Source organism: Oncorhynchus keta, chromosome 11, assembly GCF_023373465.1.
Source record: "Oncorhynchus keta strain PuntledgeMale-10-30-2019 chromosome 11, Oket_V2, whole genome shotgun sequence".
In the NCBI taxonomy this organism is placed as follows: Eukaryota; Metazoa; Chordata; class Actinopteri; order Salmoniformes; family Salmonidae; genus Oncorhynchus; species Oncorhynchus keta.
The window spans coordinates 27,337,705-27,352,442 of NC_068431.1; the positions used below are offsets into that span (position 1 = coordinate 27,337,705).

The 14,738-nt window shown below is 42.6% G+C and overlaps 1 protein-coding gene across 6 annotated transcripts in view; it reads left to right on the forward strand.

The window, feature by feature from the left end:
- The first annotated feature begins 1,530 nt into the window (after positions 1–1,530).
- The window catches only part of LOC118389980 (ubiquitin carboxyl-terminal hydrolase 28-like), a 34,040-nt gene continuing 20,832 nt past the window's right edge, over positions 1,531–14,738 (forward strand). For 2 of the 6 annotated variants that reach the window (XM_052529813.1, XM_052529815.1), the window contains exons 1-8: positions 1,531–1,716; positions 4,471–4,545; positions 5,311–5,434; positions 5,537–5,618; positions 5,953–6,115; positions 7,606–7,692; positions 8,103–8,261; positions 8,383–8,453. In XM_052529813.1, the coding sequence (XP_052385773.1) occupies positions 1,669–1,716; positions 4,471–4,545; positions 5,311–5,434; positions 5,537–5,618; positions 5,953–6,115; positions 7,606–7,692; positions 8,103–8,261; positions 8,383–8,453 (809 nt within the window). In that variant the 5' untranslated portion in view covers positions 1,531–1,668. The remainder of the gene's footprint in view (positions 1,717–4,470; positions 4,546–5,310; positions 5,435–5,536; positions 5,619–5,952; positions 6,116–7,605; positions 7,693–8,102; positions 8,262–8,382; positions 8,454–14,738) is intronic. The other 4 variants (XM_052529817.1, XM_052529818.1, XM_052529814.1 and 1 more) reach the window with 2 other exon arrangements.

The window sequence follows — 14,738 nt, forward strand, 5'->3', positions numbered from 1 at the left end:
ATAAAGCTGATTCTAGATGTCATTTTGGATTGGAGATGCTTAATGTGAGTCTGGAAGGAGAGTTCACCGTCTAACCAGACACCTAGGTATTTGTAGTTGTCCACATATTCTAAGTCAGAACTGTCCAGAATATTGATGCTAGACGGGCGGGCAGGTGCGGGCAGCGATCGGTTGAAGAGCATGCATTTAGTTTTACTAAGAGAAGTTGGAGGCCACGGAAGGAGAGTTGTACAGCATTGAAGCCCGTTTGGAGGTTTGTTAACACAGTGTCCAAAGAAGGGCCAGAAGTATACAGAATGGTGTCTCTATATAGAGGTGGATCAGAGAATCACCAGCAGCAAGAGCGACATCATTGATGTATAGAGAAAAGATTAGGCTCGAGAATTGAACCCTGTGGTTACCCCCATAGAGACTGCCAGAGGTCCGGACAACAGGCCCTCCGATTTGACACACTGAACTCTGTCTGAGAAGTAGTTGGTGAAACAGGCGAGGAAGTCATTTAAAAGATCTTCACATTACGAGGATTGAAAAGGATTTGCCGGTAGATTGTTGACGTGATTCATGATGATGACTGCTTGTCTAGCTTGCTAGCTAAGATTTTGAAAGTATGATCAGTCCAATCAAAGCTACGGCAGATATAACGATTTGATGTCATCTTACCTGTGGTCAATGACCTTGAGCATTCTCGGATGGGCACTTCTAATGTAAATTTATGGCAGCACCCAAGGGGGCTGAACTTTCTAGCTCTCGCTGTAGATTTTGCGGTGACGTACTTTCCCCATAAATGACAGAACACTGAGCCAATCACGGCACAACTAGAGAATATTACTAACCCCTATGCTCTTTATTATCCACTGGCTGCCCCTCCACGACAGAAATCACTGCGCTAAGCTGAAACACCTGCAATTTGGAGCTGCCTTACTCAATAAAGCAAAAAAAGAGACCATATGTGCATGCGGCTTTATTAACTCAATAAAAATAATTATTTACATTATTTGCAAACTGATATGGGACACGTATTAATGCCAGAATAACATGCAAAGCAGGCAACAACCAAAAATCACGGGTCGCCACTGCGGCCGCGCATAGCTGGATAATGGCTGTAGATGGCTAGTTAGGCTATCTAACTGCTGATTGATTTACTAAACTAAAGTTTTTAATCATGATGCTAAGCTAGTGTGTAGCAGATAATGAATTGCTGTGTGACCTGTTGGTAGGCTGTTATGTCCCATGTTGACTAATGTAAATGAAGCTACAGCAGCCACGATGATAATGTAGAGTACTTTTCCCCCTTGTTTTAGCGTTTGAAATAGTGTAAAAATGCAATAAATGAGCTTCAGCTTTCAAAAAAATGTTTTGGAGGAAACCCTCACTCAATCCCCCCACCGTCCGGTCACTCTGCCATATCCTAGATTTAGCTGAAATGATGCCCCTGCAGTTTGCCTATAGGTGAACATACTTCTTAACAGTTCATCCTTGTTCTGATATACTGTATCAGACGTAACCGCGCGCACACACGTCGCTTGCACGCGCCCGTTTTTTTTGGACAGGCAAGGATACCACTCTTCTTTGCTTGTGTGTGGCTGTTTGACAGATGGAGTTGGTTTGACTCCGAAGTCGGGCTGAAGGCATTTGTGGAAATAAACAAGAAATTCGGGTTTTGCTGCCATGAGAGTTGAACAACAGAGTGAACATGGGGAAAACTCAACGAATTCGGTGAGCACTAAGTAACAGAGTGGAGTGACAAGTGACATTTCAAAAACTCTAACCTTGCATGAGATTGTTAACTAACGCAACCAGAACGAACACATAACGTTACAGCCTACATTTTCTGTGTGGACAGACACTAAATTATATATCACGACACGACCTTATTCCTCAGTGAAACAGTCAATGACACAGTTGCTTCAATTACCTCGTGTGGGGAATTCTGTGTTTCGGAACTGTCACTACGTATCCTGTCCTGCAAAGATGTTTGACATTTTGTCTCGTTCAACGTATCACGACAACCAGTTGGCAAAATAGTTGTGTTATTGTCTATCAATCTTTGCAATAACAACCGTAATCAGAGAAAGGTCATCTGTCAAAACCACTACAACAACATGCATACCCACAGTTTCTTGTCATATAGACTTGTCTTAACTGGACACACCCAAAAGCTTTGATTTGTTTATAGTTAATCTTTAACAACATGTCTTCATCCCATTTTATAGCATGAAGATAACTGTATTTTTCTCCACAATAAATGCCTATCTACATTCATCTGTGTCCAGGGTCTGTGGTGGCTTTTTGTGTGTCAGAGAAACACCCACTGCCTTTGTCACTCAAACCCTGGTGGCATGGCGAGTGGAATGATAAACAGAGGTGCTAGCTATCCATGTCAGGGCCCAAAATAGAGGCTGACCAAGAGGCTAAGATAGACCCCAGCTCTCCATATAAGTCTGCATGGTCCCAGGTCTGTGTGTCTGGCTGCCTTCACACTGTTACCCTGACATGTCCACCTGCTGTTATGGGGGTGAGGGCTTTATATAGACTCACTCACTCCTCTTAGCTGGCCCATATTCTTTTAACTGTTTAGCCACTATTGATCTGGTGTATCACTTCAAAGCTACGGCTGGTTAGGAATACTTTTAGTTGCATTGTATTAGGTATACATGTCTGTCATACCGCTCAGGAAGGAGACTCATTCTGTCTCCTAGAGATGAACGTACTTTGGTGCCAAAAGTGCAAATCAATCCCAGAACAAAAACAAAAGACTTGTGAAGATGCTGGAGGAAACGGGTACAAAATTATCTATTTCCACAGTAAAGCAAGTCTTTTAATCACATAACCTGAAAGGCCGCTCAGCAAGGAAGAAGCCACTGCTCCAAAACCGCCATAGAAAAAGCCAGACTAAGGTTTGCAACTGAACATGTGGACAAATATTGTACTTTTTGGAGAAATTTCCTCTGGTCTGATGAAACACGAATAGAACTGTTTTGGCCATAATGACCATCGTTATGTTTGGAGGAAAAAGGGGGAGGCTTGCAAGCCGAAGAAAACCATCCCAACCGTGAAGCACGGGGGTGGCAGCATCATGTTGTGGGGGTGCTTTGCTGCAGGAGGGACTGGTGCACTTCACAAAATTGATGGCGTCATGAGGTAGGAAAATTATGTGGATATATTGAAACAACATCAAGACATCAGTCAGGAATTGAAAGCTTGGTCGCAAATGAGTTTTCCGAATAGACAATGACCCCAAGCATACTTTCAAACTTGAGGCAAAAGGGCTTAAGGACAACAAAGTCAAGGTATTGGAGTGGCCATCACAAAGCCCTGACCTCAATCCCATAGAAAATGTGTGGGCAGAACTGAAAAACTGTGTGAGCAAGGAGGCCGACAAACCTGACTCAGTTACACAAGCTCTGTCAGGAGGAATGGGCCAAAATTCACCCAAATTATTGTGGGAAACTTGTGGAAGGCTACCTGAAACGTTTGACCCAAGTTAAACAATTTAATGGCAATGCTACCAAATACTAATTGAGTGTATGTAAACTTCTGACCCACTGGGAATGTGATGAAAGAAATAAAAGCTGAAATATATAATTCTCTCTACCATTATTCTGACATTTCACATTCTTAAAGTAAAGTGGTGATCCTAACTGACCTAAGACAGGGATTATTACTATGATTAAATGTCAGGAATTGTGAAAAACTTAGTTTAAATGTTTTTGGCTGAGGTGTATGCAAACTTCCGACTTCAACCGTACGTCCTCTCCTTTGTAGAAGCAAACACTTTTTTCCTCCAGTCTGTTCCCTCCTCTCTCTTGTAGGAGAAAGAGAATAAGTCATTAGTGCCGTCAGCTGTGCTTAATTGCCTCTGATCACCTTGACTCATATGCCGGGCTGGGCTACTATCTGTGGGACCAGCCTGCCCTCTGGTGGTCCTTCCACATAGGTTAAAGTTAGGGGACGGGTTAGCTAACATGCTATGTTGTTGCAAAGTAGATAATTAGCTAAAATGCTAAAGTTGTCAATGATGAGATTCGAACGCTCAACCTTTGGGTTGCTAGACGTTTGCGTTATACACCCGATCAACCACCCTGATTTTTGCTTTTGCCTTAAGTAACCTTCTCTCTTATGTAACCATACCAAACATAACATATCATACTTATTTGAGTGTACCGGATTTACTATTTTACGTCTAATCTATGAGACCAGCCTGGTCAACCTAGCCCCGGAGAGAAAAATAAAATTGTAATAAATGGGCTTCAAAGCTAATCTAAGTAATTATTACTCAGCAATACTCTGTCACGCTAATCGGTTTAAAGTGAAGGACTGGAAAAATAACATCTAGAACGTGTACTCTTTCCAATCTTGCCAGGAAGGTCATATGAATAATTGCATACCTTCGTTGTAGAGACTATTTTCACCCAAGCAACAGGTTAATGGAAAGCCTTTTGTTCTTCATTGGCATTTTTCGCTCCTCAGAGCCTGATGCTGATCAACCAGCTGAGGGAGATCACTGGCATCCAAGACCCACAGATCCTCCTCAGGGCCCTAAACGTGAGTACCAAACACTGTGGACAAACAGGCTTATAGGCTTCAGTTATGCCTGCTTAATCTGTATAACGTTGTCATATTGTGGCTAGATAGACAGTAACCTAAGCCCTCTCAAAGTTTATTGATTTCTTCTTGGTGGTCCAGGCCTACCGTATACCCAAACCATTTCTCAGCTAAATGATTGGACTGTCTCAATGACACAATGAGAGGACTTCAAGGTAGGTCCTGAAGACACTTAGGGAACAAATGTTTTTATTACCACATGTCTACTTGATTTGATATTTGATTATTTGATATTGTGTTCTGACATGACATTAGCTGTAGGCCATGTCAGAGACCAATGATGTAGTGTCTAAGAAGGCAACAGTGAGATTATGTCATGCCAACACCATTAGTCAATGAGCATGATCTAGATGGAGGGAAAACCTGCATATTGTACATTTGAGCGATGAAGATTTCAGGTCGTTGTTGCAAAAGAGTTCTCAACGACTTACGTACTTAAAAAGGCTAAATAAATTATATTGTCAGACATTTTTGTCAGCCGGCTCTTTCATGGGCTTAGTCCCCGGAACAAATCCTTTAGAAGGACTCTATCACGTAGAGGTCAAACTTAAGGTTAGGGGTAGTTGCCTCGGTGCCAGTTTCTCTGCTTTAGCTGCTCTGTCCTTTGTCAGAGTTATCATCAAAATCAGAAACAGACTGGCACCAGGCCAGGGAGTTCCTGGAAAGGACACATTGTAATGCCTACTCTTATCTCTCTGATACCAGGCCAGTCAGGGGGACATTAGCCATGCTGTTGGGCTGCTGACTACACAGCCGCCAGAGGAGGGCCAAGGGACTGAGGACACACCAGACACAGAAGTCAACAGGGAGGTCTGGGGGGCCCAGAAAGGTAGGCCGGAAGTTGGGAAGGAAAGTCTAAGGAAAGGAGCAAAATACTGAGGGTCTTGTGATGAACATAGAAGATCATTTGTTTCCCAATGTTTGTCCTCAGGTGCTCCTCCTAAAGATGACCTTCAGACAGCCATTGAGCTCAGCTTGCAAGAATCCCAGGCAGAGGAGAGAGAGCTCAACAGGTATAGTCGTCCAGTACCTCACCATTTCCCCTTTGCTTGCTGTTTTCTTGCGGAATGAAGTAACCAATTGAGAGTCATCTCTGAATTAAAAGGTTATAATATCTGAAGTGAACACAGAAGTACAGTATGAGAAATAGATAACATCAACAAAAAAGGAAAACCAGGGTCTTGTTCATAAGAACAAGCAACAGAAAATGTTTGAAACAGAAATGTGCCTTATTGGATTCCCTTCCCAGTTTTCTTCCATTTGGTGCCTAATGAACACAACCCAGGTGAAACTATCAATCAGACCATTGTCTACAGTTGATGAGTGGCATGTTTTGATGTGTTCCAGGGCACTGGAGGCTAGTGTGGAGGACAGCGCTGCACGGGTGAAGAGGAAGCGCTGCGAGGCCCAAGGAGAGAGCTGCAGCCCTGCAGACTGGATCCGTAAGGAGGAGTGGCCCGTGGGCATCCGCAATGTGGGCAACACCTGCTGGTTCAGTGCTGTCATACAGGTGAGGTACACACTAATGCACAGTTATTAAGTGTCTGCTCTTGAGTTTGATCTTTAAAATATGAAAGAATATGCACAGAAAAAGAGAATTGTGCCAGTGATATGAACAGGATAAAAAGATAAGTATAACATTTGGGGTTTGTACTGTGGACCTTGTTAATGCTTTGCCATTTAAGACCACCTGTTGTATCACCAGTCAGGTCCTGGCTGTTACTAAGGTTGATGTCGTACAGTAAAGGTTGTATTTGAATTTAGCAGAATCTGCAGAATCCCTTGGACTCCTTTGGTCTCTATAATACGGCCTTGACTTTCTGCACCACCTCCTAATTGGTGTATATGTGATGACCATGTTTAGAACCTGGAGTTTTCCAAAACCTTTCAAGACTTCTGGTGTGAATCGGTTCAAAATATTACCACTAGGCGAGAAGGCTCCAAACACATGTTTTCTGTCCAATTTGCTGAACGATGTCGACTCCTGGCAAACAGAGGGAGAACATTTATTTTCAAGCCAAATTTGTGTTAAATTGAGTTGTCGGTAATACAAGGAGGATGGGGAAAGATGAGGGGCAGTGGTTGGGTAAGGGTTTTTACTTTCCAAACACAAAAGCTTCTTGGTGCAATAATTCTATTAAGAGTCCATTCCAGACTAAATTTAGCTGGGCCTATCAGGTGGCTCTGCTGAAATTCAAGCCTTCATTGATATTGATAGACTGTAAGGGTAATTAAATAGTGCAGTGTTGTGATGAACTCTGCCGCCTGGACTGAAATTAGTTTATATCTGTAGATTAGGCCAAATGGGAATGCTCATTTGTCTTAATTTCGTTAAGATATGCGCCACATCGATTTAAAGCACTAAAAACCCAAAGGAAATATCATCAGGGGATAGCAATGCATGCATACATTTTGAGTGGCTGAGAAGTCATTTGAAGTTGTTCCATTTTAAATCCCTCCTTTTATTTGACTCTTTCCATCACAATTTACCCATAGAAAGTAGTTATCTGATTGAGACCCACTGTATGACTGCATGTGGCTGTGTACACATATTTCTGTGGTATCTGGTGTGGTACGCTTTACAGTAAGATTGTGATAATCTGTAATTAAGTTTCAGGGAAACGAGAAAGTTGAAGACACATAGGCCTAATGCGATCAAAAACGTGGGTATATTGTTGTCTCTTCAAAACTGCACAAAATGCTCCATTATTTTGTGTTGTACATGTTACAGAGTTAGCAATACAACTCACTATGGCTCACCAGTCTTGTCACTAATATAAAGAAAAGATTATCTCATTTATTCGTCTTGTTATGGGAGGAAAATTACCATCACCTGGTCTCATACAATACAGTTATCTCAATGGCATTTTATTTTGTTTGCTTAACTGTGACTCTCGTGTGTTTAAAACCTCCATAAGTATCCTTGACAATGACATTTTTACACACGAAAAGACATGTCACCTTTCCGTCACTCTATCTCATCTTTGTCTCTTATTTCAGTCCCTGTTCCACCTGCCAGTGTTCCGCAGATTGGTACTTAACTACTGCCTGTCTGAGCGAATCCTGGAGAAGTGTAAGAGCCACTCGGTGAGTGTCCAATGGAGAGCCAGGAGCCCTGAGGAACAGAGACTGGACCTTTGGGTCCCAGAGGCTGAAGAGTCAGGGGATGTCTGGCTGATGTTAGAGGGGAAACTAGACTACAAAATTATACATTGTTCATAAAGATAGTTAGTGGTTAACACTTAATAGTAACTTCCATGAAGAAGCATTGATAAACCATTTATAAACAGTGTATGCTACATGTTATAATCAAATGTTATAAAAAAATGTATATACGTTTATAAGAAAGGTTCATGAAAGTTATTAAGTGTAAGTACAAAGTTATATGGACTCCTCTGCATATGAAGATATATTGTTGAAAACAGTAAAGTGTTGGCCAAGTTTTCCAGTGCAGCTATGTGAAGTAAGAGAAGCCTAACATATGCATGTGTTCTCAGGACAAGAGGAACATAGCCTTCATGCAGGAGCTGCGCTGTCTCTTTGCTCTCATGGTGGGCTCCACTCGCAGGTTTGTGGACCCGTCTGCTGCCGTAGAGCTTTTGAGAGATGCTTTCCGATCCAGTGAGGCCCAACAGGTACACACTGAGGTCCAACAGGTATACGCGCATACACACTTGTCAATGCACACACACACACTCACACACCAGGGTCATGGCCACCCCTTTACATCAACTGCTTTGCATACAAATATGTTCATTTCAGATGTGTTCATTCTAGGATGTGAGTGAGTTCACCCACAAACTCCTTGACTGGCTTGAAGATGCCTTTCAGCTGGCTGCTAATGGAAAGTAAGTCAAGGATTTTATCCCAACAGTCAGTTCTGTACGAAAACACATTTATTGTCATAGCTAACCAGGGGTGCACATTTCACTGGGGAAGGGGGGATATCACCCCCACATTCTGAAATTAACTTTTTGTCCCACTCAGTTTAATAATTGGAATGTGATACAACACGAGGCACCTGTGTGCTTTAGGAACATGTATACGCCTCCGAGCGGTTGGGTAGGCTGTTTGCAGTGTTTATCAGACTGGATTTAAAAAGGAAGCGTGTGGTAGCATCTCACAGCAAGAACTGGCAAATCTGGTGCAGTCCATGAGGAGGAGATGCACAGCAGTACTTAATGCAGCTGGTGGCCACACCAGATACTGACTGTTACTTTTGATTTTGACCCCCCTTTGTTCAGGGACACATTATTCAATTTCTGTCAGTCACATGCCTGTTGAACTTGTTCAGTTTATGTCTGTTGTTGAATCTTATGTTCATACAAATATTTACACATGTTAAGTTTGCTGAAAGTAAACGCAGTTGACAGTGCAAGGACATTTATTTTTTTAATTAGTTTTATTTGTGTATTTACATTTACATTTAAGTCATTTAGCAGACGCTCTTATCCAGAGCGACTTACAAATTGGTGCATTCACCTTATGACATCCAGTGGAACAGCCACTTTACAATAGTGCATCTAAATCTTTTTAGGGGGGTGAGAAGGATTATATATATATATATATACAGTGGGGCAAAAAAGTATTTAGTCAGCCACCAATTGTGCAAGTTATCCCACTTAAAAAGATGAGAGAGGCCTGTAATTTTCATCATAGGTACACTACAACTATGACAGACAAAATGAGAGAAAAAAATCCAGAAAATCAAATTGTAGGATTTTCAATGAAATGTATTTGCATGGTGGAAAATAATTATTTGGTCACCTACAAACAAGCAAGATTTCTGGCTCTCACAGACCTGTAACTTCTTCTTTAAGAGGCTCCTCTGTCCTCCACTCATTACCTGTATTAATGGCACCTGTTTGAACTTGTTATCAGTATAAAACTTCCCCTCAAAATACACCTCTGCTGTCTTCAACCAAGATCTCAGCGATCACTGCCTCATTGCCTGCATCCGTAATGGGTCAGGGTCAAACGACCTCCACTCATCACTGTAAAATGCTCCCTGAAACACTTCAGCAAGCAGGCCTTTCTAATCGACCTGGCCGGGGTATCCTGGAAGGATATTGATCTCATCCCGTCAGTAGAGGATGCCTGGATATTTTTTTTAAATGCCTTCCTAACCATCTTAAATAAACATGCCCCATTCAAGAAATTTAGAACCAGGAACAGATATAGCCATTGGTTCTCCCCAGACCTGACTGCCCTTAACCAACACAAAAACATCCTATGGCGTTCTGCATTAGCATCGAACAGCCCCCGTGATATGCAGCTGTTCAGGGAAGCTAGAAACCGTTATACACAGGCAATTAGAAAAGCCAAGGCTAGCTTTTTCAAGCAGAAATTTGCTTCCTGCAACACTAACTCAAAAAGTTCTGGGACACTGTAAAGTCCATGGAGAATAAGAACACCTCCTCCCAGCTGCCCACTGCACTGAAGATAGGAAACACTGTCACCACTGATAAATCCACCATAATTGAGAATTTCAATAAGCATTTTTCTACGGCTGGCCATGCTTTCCACCTGGCTACTCCTACCCCGGTCAACAGCACTGCACCCCCAACAGCAACTCGCCCAAGCCTTCCCCATTTCTCCTTCTCCCAAATCCATTCAGCTGATGTTCTGAAAGAGCTGAAAAATCTGGACCCCTACAAATCAGCCGGGCTAGACAATCTGGACCCTTTCTTTCTAAAATTATCTGCCGAAATTGTTGCCATCCGTATTACTAGCCTGTTCAACCTCTTTCGTGTCGTCTGAGACTCCCAAAGATTGGAAAGCAGCTGCGGTCATCCCCCTCTTCAAAGGGGGGGACACTCTTGACCCAAACTGCTACAGACCTATATCTATCCTACCATGCCTTTCTAAGGTCTTCGAAAGCCAAGTCAACAAACAGATTACCGACCATTTCGAATCTCACCATACCTTCTCTGCTATGCAATCTGGTTTCAGAGCTGGTCATGGGTGCACCTCAGCCACGCTCAAGGTCCTAAACGATATCTTAACCGCCATCGATAAGAAACATTACTGTGCAGCCGTATTCATTGATCTGGCCAAGGCTTTCGACTCTGTCAACCACCACATCCTCATCGGCAGACTCGACAGCCTTGGTTTCTCAAATGATTGCCTCGCCTGGTTCACCAACTACTTTCATGATAGAGTTCAGTGTGTCAAATCGGAGGGTCTGCTGTCCGGACCTCTGTCAGTCTCTATGGGGGTGCCACAGGGTTAAATTCTTGGACCGACTCTCTTCTCTGTATACATCAATGAGGTCGCTCTTGCTGCTGGGGAGTCCCTGATCCACCTCTACGCAGACGACACCATTCTGTATACTTCCGGCCCTTCTTTTGACACTGTGTTAACAACCCTCCAGGCAAGCTTCCATGCCATACAACTCTCCTTCCGTGGCCTCCAATTGCTCTTAAATAAAAGTACAACTAAATGCATGCTCTTCAACCGATCGCTACCTGCACCTACCCGCCTGTCCAACATCACTACTCTGGACGGCTCTGACTTAGAATACGTGGACAACTACAAATACTTAGGTGTCTGGTTAGACTGTAAACTCTCCTTCCAGACCCATATCAAACATCTCCAATCCAAAGTTAAATCTAGAATTGGCTTCCTATTTCGCAACAAAGAATCCTTCACTCATGCTGCCACTTTGGCGATGTCATTTACAAAATAGCCTCCAATACCCTACTCAACAAATTGGATGCAGTCTATCACAGTGCAATCCGTTTTGTCACCAAAGCCCCATATACTACCCACCATTGCGACTTGTACGCTCTCGGTGGCTGGCCCTCGCTTCATACTCGTCGCCAAACCCACTGGCTCCATGTCATCTACAAGACCCCGCTAGGTAAAGTCCCCCCTTATCTCAGCTCGCTGGTCACCATAGCATCTCCCACCTGTAGCACACGCTCCAGCAGGTATATCTCTCTAGTCACCCCCAAAACCAATTATTTCTTTGGCCGCCTCTCCTTCCAGTTCTCTGCTGCCAATGACTGGAACGAACTACAAAAATCTCTGAAACTGGAAACACTTATCTCCCTCACTAGCTTTAAGCACCAACTGTCAGAGCATCTTACAGATTACTGCACCTGTACATAGCCCACCTATAATTTAGCCCAAACAACTACCTCTTAACTAACTGTATTTAATTTATTTATTCATTTTGCTCCTTTGCACCCCATTATTTTTATTTCTACTTTGCACATTCTTCCATTGCAAAACTACCATTCCAGTGTTTTACTTGCTATATTGTATTTACTTTGCCACCATGGCCTTTTTTGCCTTTACCTCCCTTCTCACCTAATTTGCTCACATTGTATATAGACTTGTTTATACTGTATTATTGACTGTATGTTTGTTTTACTCCATGTGTAACTCTGTCGTTGTATCTGTCGAACTGCTTTGCTTTATCTTGGCCAGGTCGCAATTGTAAATGAGAACTTGTTCTCAACTTGCCTACCTGGTTAAATAAAGGTGAAATATTTTTTTTATTTTTTAAATAAATAAATAAAAGACACCTGTCCACAACTTCAAACAGTCACACTCCATACTCCACTATGGCCAAGACCAAAGAGCTGTCAAATGACACCAGAAACAAAATTGTAGACCTGCACCAGGCTGGGAAGACTGAATCTGCAATGGGTAAGCAGCTTGGTTTGAAGAAATCAACTGTGGGAGCAATTATTAGGAAATGGAAGACATACAAGACCACTGATAATCTTCTTCGATCTGGGGCTCTACGCAAGATCTCACCCCGTGGGGTCAAAATGATCACAAGAACGGTGACCAAAAATCCCAGAACCACACGGGGGGACCTAGTGAATGACCTGCAGAGAGCTCGGACCAAAGTAACAAAGCCTACCATCAGTAACACACTACGCCGCCAGGGACACAAATCCTGCAGTGCCAGACGTGTCCCCCTGCTTAAGCCAGTACATGTCCAGGCCCGTCTGAAGTTTGCTAGAGAGCATTTGGATGATCCAGAAGAAGATTGGGAGAATGTCATATGATCAGATGAAACCAAAATAGAACTTTTTGGTAAAAACTCAACTCGTCGTGTTTGGAGGACAAAGAATGCTGAGTTGCATCCAAAGAACACCATACCTACTGTGAAGCATGGGGGTGGAAACATCATGCTTTGGGGCTGTTTTTCTTCAAAGGGACCAGGACGACTGATCCGTGTAAAGGAAAGAATGAATGGGGCCATGTATCGTGAGATTTTGGGTGAAAACCTCCTTCCGTCAGCAAGGGCATTGAAGATGAAACGTGGCTGGGTCTTTCAGCATGACAAGGATCCCAAACCCACCGCCCGGGCAACGATGGAGTGGCTTCGTAAGAAGCAATTCATGGTCCTGGAGTAGCCGAGCCAGTCTTCAGAGATCAACCCCATAGAAAATCTTTGGAGGGAGTTGAAAGTCCGTGTTGCCCAGCAACAGCCCCAAAACATCACTGCTCGAGAGGAGATTTGTATGGAGGAATGGGCCAAAATACCAGCAACAGTGTGTGAAAACCTTGTGAAGACTTACAGAAAACGTTTGACCTCTGTCATTGCCAACAAAGGGTATATAACAAAGTATTGAGAAACTTTTGTTATTGACCAAATACTTATTTTCCACCATAATTTGCAAATAAATTCATAAAAAATCCTACAATATGATTTTCTGGATTTTTGTCTCTCATTTTGTCTGTCATAGTTGACGTGTACCTATGATGAAAATTACAGGCCTGTCTCATCTTTTTAAGTGGGAGAACTTGCACAATTGGTGGCTGACTAAATATTTTTTTTGCCGTGTGTGTGTGTATGTGTGTGTGTACACAGTACCAGTCAAAAGTTTGGACACATCTACTCATTCATGGGTTTTTCTTTATTTTTACTATTTTCTACGTTGTAGAAATTAATGAAATGAAATAACACATTCATTTCAATGAACAGGTGGGTTTTGTTAATTTGTGGAATTGCTTTGGTATACAGAAGATAGCCCTATTTGGTAAAATACCATGTCCATATTATGGCAAGAAGAGCTCAAATAAGCAAAGAGAAATGACAGTCCATCATTACTTTAAGACATGAAGGTCAGTCAATCTGGACCATTTCAAGAACTTTGAATGTATCTTCAAGTGCAGTCGCAAAAATCATCAAGCGCTATGATGAAACTGGCTCACGTGAGGACCGCCACAGGAAAGAAAGACCCAGAGTTACCTCTGCTCAGAGGATAATAGTCCATTAAAGTCGAATTGCAACCTAAAATGTTTTTAATATTATTCACGGACAGACACATTTCAACATCTCAACTGTTCAGAGGAATTTGTGTGAGTCAGGCCTTCATGGTCGACTTGCCGCAAAGAAACCACTACTAAAGGACACCAATAAGAAGAAGAGACTTGCTTGGGCCAAGAAACATGAGCAATGGACATTAGACCAGTGGACATCTGTCCTTTGGTCAGACTTCTTTTATTTTTGGTTCCAACCGCTGTGTCTTTGTGAGACGCAGAGTAGGTGAACGGGTGATATCCACATGTGTAGTTCCCAACTTGAAGCATGGAGGAGGTGTGATGGTGTGGGGATGCTTTGCTGGTGACACTGTAGGTGATTTATTTAGAATTCCAGGCACACTTAATCAGCAATGCTACCCCAACATTCTGCAGTGATACGCCTATCTGGTTTGCGCTTAGTGGAACTATAATTTGATTTTCAGCAGGACAATGACCCAACACCTCCAGGCTGTGTAAGGGCTATTTGACCAAGAAGGAGAGTGATGGAGTGATTCATCAGATGACCTGGCCTCCATAATCACCCAACCTCCACCCAATTGAGATTGTTTGGGATGAGTTGGATCGCAGAGTGAAGGAAAAGCAGCCAACAGGTGCACAGCATATGTGGGAACTACTTTATAAGATGGTTGGAAAAGCTTTCCAGGTGAAGCTGGTTGAGAGAATTCCAAGAGTGTGCAAAGCTGTCATCAAGGCAAAGGGTGGCTACTTTGAAAAATCTAATCTCAAATATATTTAGATTTTTTTTAAACACTTTTTGGTTTACTACATGATTCCATATGTGTTATTTCATAGTTTTGATGTCTTCACTGTTATTTTACAATGTAGAAAAACCCTTGAATGAGTAG